The 18,716-nt window shown below is 27.1% G+C and overlaps 1 protein-coding gene across 3 annotated transcripts in view; it reads right to left on the bottom strand.

The window, feature by feature from the left end:
- Positions 1-18,716, bottom strand: part of LOC111626278 (oncostatin-M-specific receptor subunit beta-like) — a 50,017-nt gene that overhangs the window by 11,375 nt on the left and 19,926 nt on the right. For all 3 annotated transcript variants that reach the window (XM_023369597.1, XM_023369596.1, XM_023369598.1), the window contains 11 exons: positions 15,096-15,309; positions 14,676-14,972; positions 12,623-12,752; positions 10,793-10,980; positions 7,856-8,016; positions 5,314-5,476; positions 5,153-5,238; positions 4,784-5,027; positions 4,241-4,561; positions 3,009-3,164; positions 1,360-1,518 (listed from right to left, as the gene is read on the bottom strand). In XM_023369597.1, coding sequence (XP_023225365.1) covers positions 1,360-1,518; positions 3,009-3,164; positions 4,241-4,561; positions 4,784-5,027; positions 5,153-5,238; positions 5,314-5,476; positions 7,856-8,016; positions 10,793-10,980; positions 12,623-12,752; positions 14,676-14,972; positions 15,096-15,204 — 2,014 coding nt within the window. In that variant the 5' untranslated portion in view covers positions 15,205-15,309. The remainder of the gene's footprint in view (positions 1-1,359; positions 1,519-3,008; positions 3,165-4,240; positions 4,562-4,783; positions 5,028-5,152; positions 5,239-5,313; positions 5,477-7,855; positions 8,017-10,792; positions 10,981-12,622; positions 12,753-14,675; positions 14,973-15,095; positions 15,310-18,716) is intronic.

The following is an 18,716-nucleotide window of genomic DNA, read 5'->3' as shown; positions in this document are numbered from 1 at the left end:
TAGTTGTTTAACTGCTCATACAGCGTGACCCATAAACTGGGCAGGTCAAGAGTGGGAGTGTTGCATGTATTTAGTGATTTCTCCGTCTTACTATACAGTGTTTGGCGTGAATATCAATCCATTGATTATCAATATACAGTTTAACCCAATTATAACATCATCGGAAGTAATGACAACCCTAATATAATGTCAAATTTTTATCAGTACCACGATTTTACTATACTAGATAATGTTAAAAAAACATACTTGTAATGACATAAAACACTGTTTTAATGTCACATTTGAAACACTCCCAAATTTACAAAATTAGATTACAAATTTTATTTAATAAAGAAAATACTACGCGTTCAGTCCTAGGTCAGAGTCCACTTCCTAGAACGACTGTGGGTGGTACTCTCACCACCTGACTTTGGTTTGTCTGTTTGTAGAGAGAGTCGCCATTTTGTATTTTATTTTGACTCGGTTCTCGGTCCCCTGAGTACCTACAAGTCTGGTTTTTTTTATGCACGCATGATTTTGGCACATAATACTCTGTGCCAAATTGCAACTCCTGACATGTACTCCTTCATACCTCTAAGCTAGTAACATAGCAGGCAGTACAATTTTATAAACAAGACATAGTCTTGTCAATAATGTCTTGTAACAATATTGACAAGACTATGTCTTGTCAATAAAGATAGATGTGTCAATTTATTATTATTAAATAATTTTATTTCTTATACAAAAAGTAAAACATTTCTGATTGATATTTATTAGCCTAACAAAGCAATTTTTAGTTTAAATATATAAAAATTATGTATTAATCTATTTAAAAATTCAGTTACATAGAAATGCACGTTTCTTTAAACTTTACTGTTGTAATCAATGTTTGGTTTTTAAATTGTTTTTCACAATTTCTTAAGCCTAAGTTCATTTAATTTTAAAAGAAAGCACAAGTTAAAATTATAAATAAATAATATAATTTTTCTTTTTCTACTTATTTGCTGTTACTTGTATATTCAATGAAACTTCTGTAGTGGTTTTTTTCCCAGAAGCCAGACTCAACAACATCCATATATGAAAGAGTACCTCTTTTTGAGAGTGGGTTCTGGAAAAATACTACTAAGTGTCATTGAATATATTGAATAAGTAATATAATATTGATTCTGTACTAATTTTATTATAATTTAGAAGTATTCATAGTAACTATTGTTTATATACATATACAAAGTTTAATTATGACTTTATTAATTGAAAATTACTGCAAATTAATTTATTTAATACATTAAAAATATTTAAGTGAAATGTAAGTATATGATACATAACAATATTTTAATCTTTTTAAATAAATACAATAATAATTCCATTAATTATACATACCTTCGGATGGCGTTTGTACAAATTGATGAGTACTGTCTATTTTCTTGCCATTTGTAGTAATAATTCTAATGAAGATACAATAATATGTTTTTGAAGCCAGTCCAGTTATATAATAATGTTCTTCACTCTTATTTTCTAACTTATGTGAATATATTTTGTCTGAAATACATAAGTATATTAGTATTACCAAATCAATGCCACACATTTTTTATTTTACGTTACATTATTATTACATTAATATATTGGATGTAGGATAATATATATAATGTCTTGATATGTTTGATTTGTTCATTTTAAGTTAAAAGAAAAATTTAGCTAAATGGTTTTAAGCTTAATTTTAATTAAAAAACTATATATATATATATTTAGAGTTACCTGACAACATGAAATGGATCTCAAATCAAATGCTTTAGAAAGAAGAGGAAATACAGCAGCTAGACATTAATTATTAGTAATTTAAATAAATACAAGCCTTTTTCTATTTTTTACTCCCAAAATTATGTAATGTTATTTCTCTGTTAGTAGAAAAAAAAGGGGAAATAAAATGACAGATACAGTTTCTTATAGACATTTTTACTTCTGTTTTGTGGATCATCTTACGAGTTAAAATTTATAATAAATGAGTGCCATCTACTCTACATAAATCAAAATTATTAGATTAAAATCATCGATACGCTTTTTCTGTTGTCGGGAAAAAATAGAAATAGTGGTATGAGAAAGCAACGAATCAAGAAATTTTCAAACAAGTAAGCAAAGCTTGTGGGGTGAGTGAGGGGGCAAAGCTTCTAGTATGAAAATAATTGTATTAAAAATACATTTTATAAAATATAAATATAGTATTTATTCTATGCCGAAGGACTATCATTTTCTTTTATTTGTTTATATCATCTATGCATACAGTATATAATGGAAGCTGCAGCCAGTTGACAAAAGGTTACGGGAGCTGTAATAAAAGTTTGGAAACCGCTGAAAGAGAGCTTTAAGTTTAAACTTTTACCCCAATATGATAAATATTAAAAAATACATGTTTTATGGAGCCAAGCAACACCAAGTGTTCTACAATAATGAATCTTTGATTGTAATTTATTATCTATAGAGTTGAAATAAATTTAAAATTTAATAAAAAATGAATTTGAATCCTTATCTATTGTAAAGAAATATATTTGAATTAAAACATTTTTATATATTATATATTTTTATATATATTTTTATATTTATATAACTTTTATTGTATGTTTAAAATGTTTTTCCTATCATTATAATATTGCAAATTAACACTAACTTTAAGATTATAATACTTATTTATTTAGATAAATCAAGTTAAATCTTTAAAACAATCTTTTTTAAATCTTACAAAATTCCAGTATAGCCAATATAAATAGGCTCTCTTATATTGTTTAACTATTCTATTATTAATAAATGTTTTTGAATTATTAATCTAATGTAATTTCAGTGATATAATTAAAGTTCAGTTTAAATTATATATATATGTAATATTAACATACATATGTATTAAATTTGTAAAATAGTTTCTGATAAATCATTATAAAATAAACATTAATTGATAGTTTTAACATAGTTATCATTATTATTACTTGATTTTTATGTAATCATTATCTTGTTTTAAATACAATACTTAAAAATCTTACCAATGCAATTACTTCTCTCGTCTTTTGCTCGACAATAAATAATATAAAATTCTTTTATTAAAACTTTCTGAGCATTACAATCAAAACTCCAAGCAATATGTATAGTAGAAAAGTTTTTTGCAGTAATGGAAAATGGTTCTCTGATCTTCACAACAGCTGTAATTAAAATTAAATTTTTAAATAATTTTAATAAAATTAAATATCTTCATAATAAATATTATAAAATTATTTAAAAATTAATCAAATCTAAAATTATAATAATTAATTTTATTATGTTTTTTTAATTTCTTGCAATGGAGAAATATTTCCTCATTTTTCTTTGAAAAATAATTTACATATAAATTACAAAAAAGAAAAAAAAAACAATTTCTTTGATCAAAGAAAAATCACTTCTGCCTTAACGAAAGCACACAAGCAGGAGTGATTAAAATGAGCCAAAGAAATGATATTTTGGAAAGAAAAATAAAAGAATTATATGGAGTGATGAAAAAAGTTTTTAATTTGGATGGCCTATGTGGATTGTTAACACAGTTTAAGATGAGAAGAACAGATATGTTCAAAATGTCAACAAGGTGGCAGTTTTGTGATGATATGGGCATCATTCAGATGAAAGGGAACTTGTAATGTGACATTCATACAGGGCCAAATGAATGTAAATGGCTATCAAGAAATGCTAGAGAAACATCTCTTACCATTTGCAGAGAAAATTGAATGCCCATGATGGATCTACCAAAAGGACAATGCCTCAATATACAATGCTAAGTCCACTTATGAATGGTTTTTGCGTAATGAAGTGCTAATTTTGGACTAGCTACCTTGCAGTCCCAATCTCAACCACATTGAGAACCTGTGGGAAATACTTACTAGAGCTGTGTATGCAAGAGGCCAGCAATATTATAGGAACTGAAGAATGCAATATTAACTAAATGGAAGGAAATTGAAGAAAAAGACTTTGCAAACTTTAATGAAATCAATGCCTAATCAGATATTTAATTTAATTTTGGCTCAAGGATGTCACAGTGGGCATTAAGAAATTTTTTATTCATGTTTTGTTACTGTTTTTCAAAGTGGACCTATATTTATGGGATGCACCTTAAATAATTTATTTTGATGTTAAATACCAAATTTTTTCATTATTTTCAAAAAGAAAATTTCAAATTACTAAAAAAAACTAAGATTTAAAATGCAGTAAACAACTAATGCTTCATAAAAATACTTTATATAATACTTACTGTCATTATATGAAATCATGCAAGGTGCCCATACCATCCCTGAAGATGAAGAGTTTGAAACTGCTGCTACAGCAAACTTTATATTCGTTTGGAGATCTGACATTGGATGTTTTATCGAAGTTGTCTTTGCTGAAACGTGCTTCCAATGAATGGAACCATTACATGGTTTAGAAAGGAGGTTATAAGATCTTGGTAGATTAGTACACCAAAATATTGTATAACCTTTAATTAGGTTTTCTGTTTTATAAACTGGTTTCCAAGATATATTGAAATAATCCTGACCGTATGATATCACAGCAACGTCAACAGGAGATGGTAATACTAAAAAAATGGGCAAAAAAAAATGTTTTAAAATAAAATAAAATTAGTAAAAATAAATAATCTAATAGCATACAAATTCTACATAACATTCATTCATGATAATCTAATTTAAACATATTAATTTGAATAGACTGTAAATAATATAAATGTTTAACAAAACATATAAAAAACAGTGTAAATATTTATCTAAATTTCAAAAATATTCATGATTAAACAACTTACAATTATCCCATTTGTCCACCACAATAGAGTTTGATTTTTCCGAAATACCATTATTATTAGCAGAATATATTTGAAATTCGTATGCTATACTTGAATTGAGGTTACTGAAAGTGACATGTGATGATGATGAATTGATTTTGTTTTTATACGATACAATATTGCTTTCTTCGTATGATATATTTAACGGTGTATAAGTCACCACGTAGAAGAAGTTTTTTCCATTCCTAAATTCTTCAGGTACGGGCTATTAAAAATAATTTTCATTAAAATAGAGCAAAAACAGGGTAAAACTTTAATGTATTTTAATTATTGTAATACATATCAAGTATATATAAATACAAAAAAAAAAAATTATATATGTTTCATTACTTTCCAATAAAGGGTAATTCTATAATTATTTTCTGACTTCTGAACTTCAAAAGCTTCTTTTATTATTTCTGGCACAATATAAGGAACTGAAAAATTGATTATTTTAATGAAATTCTTGAATAAATGCACCTCAATATTTAGATAAATAAGAAATTTATTACCATCTTCTTTAGTTTGAATAACTATTGTTTCATTCTTACTCCACATGTCATCACCTTTGGAAGCATTTGAGCGGCATCGAACTTCAAATTTGTATTGCATATGTGGTATTAAATTTGTAATATTATAAAATATATGTTTTTCGTTACTCGTAACATTAATAACCTGCAATTATAATCAAAATATTATATACAAATACTATAATATAGACAGAGTTGAAATAAATATGTTCGGTAAGTCCTCATTAACATTGTTTTATTATAATGTTTATGAGAAAAAAATTACAAGTACATTTGTAATTGTAGTTCTTGAAATTTCTTTATAAACAGTAAAATTGATTCTACAAGTGGAAATTCACCCATCATCAATGATAAGTTTTAGATAATTACACCCTCTCATGACTGCTGGTTCTTATGAATTCACCAAAAATTGAGTAAATAATTATCTTATTTGTATTTATTAATCTTTGCATATAGCTCATTTATTTCAATGTTTAATATTAGAAGTGTTTTAGGTCTTTATTTAGAAATCTAAGGATGTTTTGTAACAAGAAATTATCCATAGAAATTTAACTCTCGTTTATATCAATTAGCTTATGGTAAAATTGGTTCATTATAAATTGCTTTGCATAAAGTTGCAATTTCCAAAAAACACCTGTAGATGATGTTAAGCAAGGACTTACTGTATATAAATTAATATAAATGTAGTGCCTATGAAATTAAAACAAACATAGGCATCCAGTTTTGTATTATAATATCATTCAAATACAGAAATACATTGTTGAAGTTACTAATGACAGTATAAAAAGAAATTAACAATTAAAACTGCTCTGTAAACTATAGGTACGTATAAAACAATCTATCAGTAATTTTAATCTACTATAAATTTCAGAAATATATTTTAGTAACTGAATAAAGATTGTTTTTCCAGAGACAATACTTATCTCTGGAAGCACTGTCTCTGGAATCTCATTTTGAGTTCTGTTTCTGGATATCTAGAAATCATTTAAATTATATTATTTGATTTTTTAATATTCTAAAAATTAAACTTATTGTTCTTCATTTTATTTTAAGTTTTATGGTATAATAATACTGTTTATTTAATAATCTAACATTTAATCTTTCCATTGAAACTTTATCATTTAAAACAGACTGGAGCAGAATAAACAACTTAAAATGTTTTTTTTTTTTTAACAAATTAAAAAGTAATAATATTCACTCCAGTTTTTGATTTTAATGTTTCTACAAGTGATTAAATCTTAAATTAACAATTAATAAAAAAAAATTAATAAGAAACCATTTAATAATTAGTAGTGATATAAAGGTATCCCTCATACAACACGGTACTTCTACAACTGTTTTGTTCTAACATGGTTTGAAAATTGAGGATATCTCCCATACAACATGACTTCCGGTTTCGTTCTAACACAGTTTTGAAAATTCTCAGTACAAAATTTCACAATTTTTAAGTGTAAACTTCATTATTCAATATTTTTTTTTATTCAAATAAGCACACGTGTTGTCTCAAATTTGCCCATGAATTTTAGAATATTGAAATTTTCAATATGTTTTGTGTCTTTCATCAGGTTTAATGAAACAGAATTTTTTTCTTCCTTTCCTTGCTTTCCCGTCAATCAGGTGTCATCATTGTAGCTTTCAGATTTTAGCCTTTAAGACTGTCACTGTGTTTTGTTTTTATAGATTAATCTTTGTATTTAGTAAAGTTTATTTAAATATATTTAGGTAAATGTTATTAAACTTTTTTTTAATTTTAGGTAAGTAATCATTCATAAAAATGACAAATGAAACACAGTGGTATCTTGATATTTGAACTGTTCCCGACTAGAACAATTCTGTATTCAAGCACAAATTCTGGGGGAATCGTTTGCTACTCAACTAAACAAACACAACCCACTAGAACAAATCATCAATTAATAACATATTTTTATTTTGTCATCCATAGAAAATTCCGATAAAAATAAAAAATGAAGATTTGCTGATATTTCTGATCAGGATAAACAAAAAAAAAAGCTCAGGTGATGACAATAGTTTGAAAAAAGAAAATGCCCTCGTTTAACCAAAATTAGTATTAACAGTACTTTTAATTGTGCTTGTTAGTTAATTATTGATTAGAATTAACGTATTGATTGCTTTAATAAACATATTTCTCTTAGTAATGGCATACTTTAACTTCTGGAACATAACAATGTTTTGCACTAGTTTGTTGTTTCGTATAGCACGAATTTACGTAACATGGCACTTTTTTGGAACATATGTACTGTGTTAAACAAAGGATACCTGCGTATATCAACAACAACATTGATGTCTAAATTATTAAAAAAATAGAAATTAAGTTTAATTTCTCCTATTTATCTTGAATTAATTAATTAGATGGTGATTCAATTTAATGTAATTTAATAAAATTATTAATATTTAGATTTTAATGCTATTTTGATACAAGAAAAAAAAAAATAATAGAATAAAATTAGAAACAGATTGTGTTAGAAATTTTAAATATATTTTATAAAATTATAAAAATACATACTTTTAAATCTTTAGTGAAGTTTTTATTTACTTTATAATATACTAATTGATAAATAAGACGTGATAAAAAATTTTCCATTTCATCTGGATATTGCCATTCCAATAGTAAACTTTTTGGCTGCAAATTGTGATATATTAAATGTTTAGGTGGACCTGGCAATACTGAAATATACAAAATACAAAAAATTTAATTATTCAAATTGTAGATTTTTATATTATTAATTTTTTAGTTTAGTCTGTCTATATCGTAATCACAACTTTAAAAAATATCTTAAAAAACTTTGATAAAATGTATTATTTTTAGTAATCCATGTCATTTCATAAACATCTAATGAAGGTCAGCAATATGGCCTATCACTGGGGAAACCCAGAATCAAAACTAGATGGATTCCTGGAATTTTTTGGGGTCTATATGGATGCGTTGGTTTCATCTCACACCCAGCCACCCCACTGTGGGCCTTGCCAAACCCATAAAAGGCTTGCTAAAAAAAACCTCTTTAGTGCCTACAGAGCAGAAGAGCTAAAAAAAATTAACTAATGTGTGTGTTCAAATTCAAATTATTAAAAACTGTTCAGATTAAGTGTTTATAAAATCGTAGACAAAATTCCCAATTTCTTAACAACAAAAAATTGCTTTATTGGAGCTCGTTTACTAAATGAAGTTCCAATAAAGTAATTTTTTTTATTTATTAAATAAGCATTTGCATTTTTATTTACAGTAAGACCCCACTTAATGCTGCCTCGCTTAACACTGATTCGATATAACACCGCCTGCTCGAAATTTACGCTGATTTAAATTATCGCAGCATTTTATTGATTCGTACATAAAACGATTATTTACGAACACGAACCAATCAGAAAAAGTTGGCAAAAAGGTGTACTTTCTTTAAATCTACATTTGTTTTGGAAAAAATATAACATTGTGGATGCCATAGGCCAGACATGGGAAAATGCAGCTTCAAGAGCTGCATGCGGCTCTTTTTGAGTTACATGCGGCTCTTGCTGAAAGTGTTAATTTCTGCTTTTTAATACAGTAGAACCTCCATTATCCGGACCTCCATTATCCGGATTTTCGATTATCCGGATTGTTCAAAATAAACAAAAATTTTACGAATTTGCCGATTTGCACTTGGCAAATTACGATACTGTTTATGTACGTGATGGAATGCATAACTTTATTTGTTTCAACAACGTCTCACCCAGCACAGTGGTCATAAACTCTTAAATATATTTTACGTAGTAATAAAAATATAACTTGACATTCGTATAATTTATATTCAAATTGCATCATTTCTATGACCAAGGGCGGCGTAAGGCATGGACGACGTGAGCCACCGCCTATGCCTCGCGTCTGAAGGGCCTCGCGCCTCGAAGGTTTATGCATTACTTAAAAGCCGCGAACGCGACTAAAAAATTTTACTCGTCATGAAACGATAAATAGTTTGTCAAATTTTTATTCATAAAAATGCAGTTTCAACTGCTTTTTATTTTATAAAATCCGTCTTCTTGCGCCACCAGAGGACCTTTTAAACAATAGGTAGTCTGTTAGTGTTAGTCAGTAGAGGTTCAAATTCAATACGAACGTTTGTTTCTTGAAAATTTGATCACGGTTTAAATACAGTATTTACTTTTAATATTACCGATATGTCATCGAAAAGAAAACGTGTTGTATTATCTTTAAAAGACAAATTAAAGTATTTGTTTCGATTATCCGGATTTTTCCTTATCCGGACTACCTTCATCCCCAATTAGTCCGGATAATCGAGGTTCTACTGTATTATTTTTACAATTTTATGAAAATATGTTTATTTAAAAAATTCAATATTTGTTTTATATTATATTTATATTATATAATAAAATGGTACAGACCTGCAGCTCCCATGCATTTTGCAAAACCTACATTTCGGCTCCCACTGAACTTTTGCTTGCCCACCCCTGCCATAGGCAATATTGGCTTCGCTTGGCAAGAATTAACTGATAAATGCATGAACGAAGTGTGGAAAAAGTTATGGCTGAAGGTATCTAAGAATTCTCAACGAGAAGAGCCTATTGCTATATCGTTAGGTTGATCAAACTCAACCTAATCGATACAGCAAGACTATTTATCCATTACCCCTATTTACTCTGTTAAAATGACCTCATTTAACGCTGTTTCGTTTAGCGCTTTGTCATCTAGGAACACATCCCCGCGTTAAGTGGGGTCTTACTGTGTATTAAAAAGATCCAATAGAATTTATAGAATCCAATATTGTTCATAATAAGATTTCTAATTACTCTTTGCTGAGTTCTATCTAAAGGCACAATAATATAAGACATAATTAAACTTAATGCTGTAATTTGTATATATAATTTGATGATATAAATTTAAACATTGAAAATTAGTTTTAAATTTGAAGAAAAGCATGAACAAAAAATAAGCCCTTTCAACTTTTTATTAAAGGCTTCCTGAAGTATATAAATGTAGTAATTTACAAAAACAAAATTAACAATACTTCAAGATTAAAAAAATTGAAAATATTTATATTTTAAAATGGATATTTATAAATGTAATATGCATCTTTTGAGACAACAATGTTGACAAAAAAATATGTGCCAGTGAATCAGTAAGTGAAGTCAATATAATTTTATTATATTAGATAAAAATACCTTGATGATTGATCTAAATAAATAAATAAGAAATATCAGACCTGTTTTTTTTTTTATAAAAAAGTCATAAGATTGGTAAGAATAAGGAACAAAACTATAATTTCTATAGTAATGTTCCTTTAGTAAAAATTTTGCTATTATTCTAATCACTAAATTCTTATTTTAGTTATAAATCTAAATATGAATGTCACAAAATATAAACAATTTAATATGATGCTATTTTATGTCGGTTATATTCATTTTGTTTTTCTGTTTGTTTACATTTAAAAAAAAAATCAAAAAGTAAACCTACCAATTTCATCACGATGCATCTTAAATGTATCATCTCTGGATCCGAGACTATTGCTCGACTCAACAACAAAATCATAATCCAATATAAACTGATTAAAAGCTGGATTGGAGGTCAGCTTCCACTCGCACATCCAATAATTACTTGAAATACGTTCTTTATGTGGACATTGCTGAACTGAAAAAACATTGCTGAAAAAAAAAAATTACAACACATTTTAGTTGCAAAAATCATTTTACAGGGCTATACACAAAGTATTTTTATTGCAATGAACATTTTTGGAAGAAGATTTTAAAAAAGATTTGTTTCTGTATTATACAGTAAATTTTATCATATTAAAGAAATAAATTAATTTTAGGCACATTTTAGACTATTATTATTATTATTATTATTGTTTGTTTATTGACATAAAGATTAACTTTGGCAAAATAGTGCAAAATGGAAGATGTAATTTTAAAATACAGTAATACCTTGACTTACGCTACCCCGACTNAAATAGCACAACGTAGTAATCAACAATCCTGAAATATATAATAGAAACAATAAAACAATTTCTATATTCTATTTAAAACATCTGATAAATAATTAACAACATAATTAAAGTTTACTAACATTATAAAATATTTTTAGTAAAATAACAGTTTTTCCATATTCACAATGATTCTCTTTGATGTAGTAAATCTAACTGACTAAATTTGAGTTTTAATAAATCTGAAAAATTGAAAAGCTGAAAGTCCATTATTAAAATCATCACATAAACATCTCGAAGCACAATGTTTTTTAATCAAAGCTAACTGATCACCATAATGAATCAGGCTACTTTATTCCTACTATTAATAATTAAATTCTAAGTAATTTGGTACTAGAGGTAGATGTTACGCACCATCTCTTGTTAAATTTAACAATTAAAATTAAATTAATATTTTACTAAATAATTTAGAATATTCTGAAACAAAAGAATCGGCCTGGAGTGAGACATGAATCTGCAACCGATAAAGACTATGATAATATACTTCATTTTCACATTTTACGTGCAAATTAATAATGCTGAATGCTAATAAAAACTTTAAGGTAAAAAGTAAATGTATAAATAAGTATTTAATAGTAATAACAATATAAAAACACACTGAAAAAATCAACAAGTACACTCCACTTGCTCAAGAAATAAGTCATACGTGAAGGATGGATAAGGTATTTATTGTATATAAATATACACCTATAACTGTCGCAAATGATCGGGCTAAATTTGGATATAATGATTATAAATTAGAAATGAATTTGGCATTAGAGTGAGGTGTTAGGCGCCGTCTCTAGTGCTAAATCACACCATCTGGCCGAGGGCATGATTGCATCCCCAGTCGGCACCATAATAACCGTCAATGGTTACATCTTAAACTTATATATATAACAGAAAAGCAACATCAAAACAAACAAGATGGATGAGTATTTTAACAAATTGTGAAGTCAAGTGAAGTGCTAATGAGCATACATAATTTATTTCTTTTATGCTTACAATATATACAGTTCTGTCAATTTTGTTGTAAACATATACAACATAATCAAAATGAATGAGTATAAATAATAAAACATATATATGTTAGCCTAAATATTAATGTGTTTGAAAAAATTATATAGTTTTCCTATTCTGAGCCTTTTATTTTCTTACAATTAGTTTAAATTAAAATTAATTTTAGTCACTAATATTAAAATGAATTATTTTAGTCTTCACGATATCGTAGTCACATAATAAACACAGAATATAATTTATTCATTGTAAGGATATGTTTATATTAATGATCAATAATATTAGTAAAACATAAAATTTAGACTTACTGTTTTGAATTTTGCTTTTGATAAATTTTTGATGTTATAGTAACATTGTTTGGTTCAGTTGACCATCCACATCGTAACGCTTTATAGTGAAGAATTTTACATGAAAAATTTACAGGTGGTGTTGGTTTATCTGTAAGATTATATTATACCTATATATTAGATATTAATTTTTAAATTATTTTAATTTATTCAACTGCCATTATATTAAAAAATTTTAACATTTCAAAGAATGGCAATCATATTAAAGCTAAACAATTGCTATTTTAAATCAGGTTACATTACTGCTAATAATAATAAATTTAATTTAATAATTATTAAATTTAATAAGAGATGTCCAGTAATGCCTACCTCTAGTGCCTAATTACTTAATATTTAATTATTAATAGTTGCAGTAATGTAGCAACATTTAATCTGGCAATCATTTGGCTTTACATTTTTCTATACATTGAATTATTTTTATGTTTAAAATAAAAATTTAGAAATATCTATAAAAAATCCAGCAATGAGTTGCTTAACTTTCCTGGCAACATTTGGTAGTGCCATCTTATGATATATTTTTTTAAAAAATCCTTTTTTAACTAATATAAAATGACAATAAGCTTAATTTTGAGGGTAGGGATGAGTTTTATAAAAATTTGTAAATGCTAATAACTAATAAAATCATCATTAAGCCCAACCCTACTGGAGATATAACACGACTCTCTTTATCTCCCCACCCTTTTGATCTTTAATCACCAAAATTTACTAGTATCAATCTCCCTGAAAAATTTCAGAAAGTTTCAACAAAAAGCACAGGAGTTATTAAGCTTCAAAGAGGGTGAACAAAATCATACCACATATACATACACACACTAACATCAACACATACAGAAAAACCCCCAAATTCTTTTTGCATTTCTTGACATTTCAAAGTCAGTCCAAAAATGTAAATATCTGAGAGGGTCCTTCTTGACTGACTGCTGTACTTTCCCTCTGTTATATATAACAGAGCCAGGAAAGTAAAAATAAGTTTTAAAATATGAATTATAAAAACTAAAATAAAAAAATACAGGTAACTTCTGTGTAAGATGGTACTTATACAGCATGGTTTAGATATAACACAGTTCACAAACTGTAGTAATCCTTGTATAATGCTGTACTTATACAAAACGATTTTGATATAAGAGGTCATATAAAATCACTTGTTTACCTTATTCTTTCAGCAAACAGTAGTTTACCAATGTAGATTGTGTATTATCTCCATATATGGTGAAAGCTTTTCTCTGTGATGACAAGAGACTTATTTTTCATGGCAATCTTGTTAGCAAATCTAATAAACTATTCTGTGTTAATGAGTATGCAATTTTACATTGTATAGTAAATGCCTATCACACTTTTGGTGGAGAGGGTTTTTATGATATGAATGAAAACGATATCATAAATTAAACGAGGTGGATAATTTATACGAGGAAGAATTAGTACAATTATTAAATGACAATGATCTAAAATACATAGAGAGTATTGATGAAAACAGTTCAGCCAAAAATTATGGTAAATCTGCTAAGGAATACACTTTACAAAAATTAAGAAAACTAACTTGGCAAATAAATTTTACGATGGATAATGATCCTCCATTGAGCACTCCAGGAAATTTCAAAGACAATTGAAAATATATTAAGTGTAATACAAAAACAATTGCAACAAAGCACTCAGCAGACTCTCATATCTGACTTCTTGAAAAATAAACCAGCAGAAGAATCCAAAGAAGTTATAGCGATATCCAAAAAATTTCAAGTGACGAAAACATCCAGCCATTCGCAAATAAAGATTATTAGCAAATTGTTGTTTGGAAGATTGTAGTGAAGATGAATATAATTTATTTTTTGTGTACAATGAAAGATAGTTATTTACAATTGTTTATTTTATGAATTTTAATAAATTTTTTGCTTTTGTTTTTGTAATTTATATTTTGTTAAATGAAATTTTCTGAATTAAATAAAATTTTTTTTTTTCTTACAGATAGATAAATTAAATTTTCATCTAATTACTGAAAATAACAATTGATAATACTTACAACCAATGCAAACACGACTGCTACATATAGTAATATCTTTCTTGGTATCAGGTAATTTTATAATACAATTATAATATCCAGTATCATTAGCTTCACTAACATTTACTTTAAGCAGAGCAGTTAATGGAGAAACCACAATTTTTTCTGCATGTTCAATAAGTCTATCGCCTTTCTTGAAAATAATATAAGAAGCATTTGCATAATATTTATTCTCATCTATAATTATACTTTCTCGATGCAAAGTACAGTTCAATGTGAAAGGCGATCCCACTTCTATGTCAATGTCTTCAGTCATATCTATTATATTACATTAAAAAAAATTAGTATACTGTATTACTATATAATATGAAAAATCATTTTAAATAATTTTGAAATTAATTGCATTTATCAATTATGGTAAATAAAAATTTCTATACTTGCCCACACTTTTCTCTTTGTCCCAGCAATTTGCAGCTGATTTAGAAATTAATACAAATAAAAATAAGGAAAAATAAGGAATAAAGTGAAGAGATATTGCCACTCTTTCCATTTTGTTCTTTAGTATTATACAAAAATTTTTCTTTTTAAAATATTTTCATTCTTTTAATCTTTGCAAAAACATTCATTTTTCGATTATATAGTACTCCAAGAAAATCTGAAAGAAGAAAAAACAATGTTTTAAATTATATTATAAATAATGTTTACGTACTATTAGCTATAATTGAGAATTTTTAATTGTACTGAATATGAATAATTTAATTCTTAATTCTGTCCATTACAGAAGAACACAGCCCACAATAAAGCTGACAGTATAGATGGGAAAAAATAATAAAAACAACAAAGATCCAGTTTGAACTGTATGGAAAATTATGAAAATATGAATTGAATTTGATCTTACAGTCTTCAAGCTAGTAGGTAAATTTATTATAGAAAATGCCTCAGAGATGTCAGCAAGCTGAATACCACTGATTGTTTGTCTTCATCGCAACTGGACCACTGAATGACATCAAATATTAATTACGGACAAATTCTGCTTCTGTCTGTGATAGAATGACAGCCATGGAGGAGTGTGGCAGTATCTCGGGGACTGCTACTTGTCAGAACCTTTTTGCCAAGCATCACACAGGCTCCACACCAGACACCATGTTCAATCAACAGACAGCCCTGGTGTACATTTCTGGTACTCTGACAATCGACCAGTACATCACACAAATTGTAGGGCCTGTGGTTTGGCCACTGGTGCAGGCCACACCCAACACGGTGTTCCAGCAAGACAATGCTCGACTGCACATCTCATGGCAAACTCTCATCAGCCTGAACAAAATTCACATCTTTCCCTGGCTGGCAACCTTGCCAGATGTCTCTCCCAACGAACACCTGTGAAATCTTGTCTGACATGAGGTGCACTGGGGACCACCGCCACATACCATAGACAACATGCGTGCTGCAGCGGACAGCTTGACAAGGGATATCTAAGGCAATTGTTAATCACCTCATTGATAGTCTGTCTATCAGTATAGAAGCCTATATAGCTGCTTGTGGGGGCCATATTCGTTACTGAATAAACAGGTATTTGTTGCATAGCCATTTAATCAATCTTTTAATCATTTGCCTATCTCTCACCTCTACCAGCCCTATAATGTGCATATGGGTATACAAATTTCTTCATGGTGTTGAGATTTCACTTTTGAGTGTGTATCTAAAGTAAGATGAAAAATATACCATATATAATTATGAAAAGAATGGGGGGGAAACCAATTCTAACACCAATTTTTTTCATTCTTTGCTTCAATATCTTTTTAAATAATATTCAGAATTTGTAGTTGTAAATAAATATTTTAAAACTTGTTATGTTATATGAACATAATTAATTAACTTTTAGTTTTTGATAAATAATAATGTTGGATGAATCTAATGTCTGTAAATGCAGAGAAATAACATTGATAATTTTCATTCTAATAACACCTGTATTCTCAAAGATATATCTTATGAGATCTTAATAATTTCAAAAATGAAACAACAAACTATTATATCAATAAAGCAAATCACTTATAATATTCTTAATCCTTAGTGTTTTTTCAGCGTAATGCTCATCTTCAATAGTATCAATTTCTGAGAAAAAAAAAATCCCTCTATTTCATATAAAATTCCATAAACTCAATCAGTTTTTAAAGTTTTGCCCTTGAATAGATTCAAAACACTTTAGTCCAATGGCCGTCTAGCAACAATACACTATAGGCATTTTCTAAATCATTTGAAAACACTTAAATATAAAAAGACGTCCAGAAAAATATTCTGGACTGGCTAATAAATGCAAAACATATCGTTTTATAATATAAACACAATTAATTTCACAAAGTTTATACAAAATTAAACATCCAGTTTTAAACCTATGATTTATAATAACAGATAAAATAGAAAAATAATATTGTCAGTGATATACAAGGAATAGCTAAACTCACAGGAAGAAGACTGTTCCTGACAAATTTTGATAAGCTGTCAGGAAATGAAAATTACGAACAAAAAGATCTATTTGTAGTTATAGCATCCTCTCAAATTTGCCATACAAATTTTAATGGATAAATTTAATTTATTATTATTACTATTATTTATATAATCAGAAAATTAAAAAGATAAAGTATGTAGATACTTATAACTGAGTTTATAAAATAAAAAAAATTTTTATAATAAAATTTCTTAATCAAAAAGAACATACAATGATCCAATTTTAAATATCTAAATAACAAGTTGTTATCTTTTAGCAATTGAAATAATTTTAATTAATTAAAAATACTGATGACAAAACTTTAAATATACAGTATATATACTGGTAAGTAAATAATTCAATTTTTAATTAAGAACCACCATATCACCATGATCACAGTGTGTTCTTTCCTAAATAATCCCCATTTAAAACCTGTAATCATCCATACTGGAAACAATGCTTAAAATCTGATTATAAAATTTATTGTGTGTATATATAGATTGGAAATAAATATAAATTTTTATATATAAATATAGCCAATTAAACTCAATTTTTATACTTATTGTTCAAATTATGTGTAATTATTTACCTGTTTTTTTTTTCTGGTCACTTCCATGTTATTAATTACTACATACTTTTATAGTTTATTATTCAGAAATGTCTAGGTTTTAAACTTTATTTTATTCTTTATATTTCTGTATAAAATTCAATTAAATACACTTTCTATTATATATTTTTTAAAATTAACTAATTAACTACAATCATGTTAAATCTGATTCTTCGTTGCTTATTTTCAAAATAATGTTTGTTTACATTTATGATGTTTATTTAATAAACATTATAAATATTAAACTGTTTTTGAATTTCTTCTCTTATTACTAATATTTGACTAAATTTTATCAGTAGATTATAGTATATGTCAGATTACATTATCATAATTAGAGGAAAAACTATTTTATTCCTTCTAGAAACTAATACAGCCAAACTTCCATATAGCGAATTTCTCCGTATAACAAACTTTTGCATCATACACTGCTCCTTCGGCCAAAAATATATGTAAAATTACTTCTAAATAATGAAGTTAAATTTCTATATAACAACGTTTTTTTTAATTTGTAAAGATCGCCGATCATTAAAAGTCGATTAATCCCTCCGGGGAGAGTTTGAATTTAGGTTCAATTTCAGGTATTAACCTGAAAACTCTTTGTAAAACCATGGCTTGGGTATGCTAAATACTGGACATCGTGTAATCTCCCCCCATATGGTTCTAAACGAGGGAGAGAGAGATTAGGTCCAAATGCCGTTGTTGACAGATGAATGATTTACAAATTAATGAATGTCGAAAATGTTACAAAGGTGATAATTTTGACAACTGCTGGACTAATTTTTAAAGTTAGCGAGATTTTATTTAATAAGTCATCCAGTTGGAATTTGAAGAACTTAATATAGTGTTTAAACATTACTAAAAAAAAAAAAATGATGTGTTGCAGAAAGCTGATAAAAGTTCAAAAAAGAAAGACATTGTAGAAAAGTTTCTAATTCCTGTGAGTAGTTTATCAACCATAATAACAAATCAT

This window comes from Centruroides sculpturatus, unplaced genomic scaffold (assembly GCF_000671375.1).
Source record: "Centruroides sculpturatus isolate CEXI.00-Female unplaced genomic scaffold, Cexi_2.0 scaffold498, whole genome shotgun sequence".
In the NCBI taxonomy this organism is placed as follows: domain Eukaryota; kingdom Metazoa; phylum Arthropoda; class Arachnida; order Scorpiones; family Buthidae; genus Centruroides; species Centruroides sculpturatus.
Note: the sequence above shows the minus strand (reverse complement) of the source record. Positions and strands in the feature narration are given on the sequence as shown.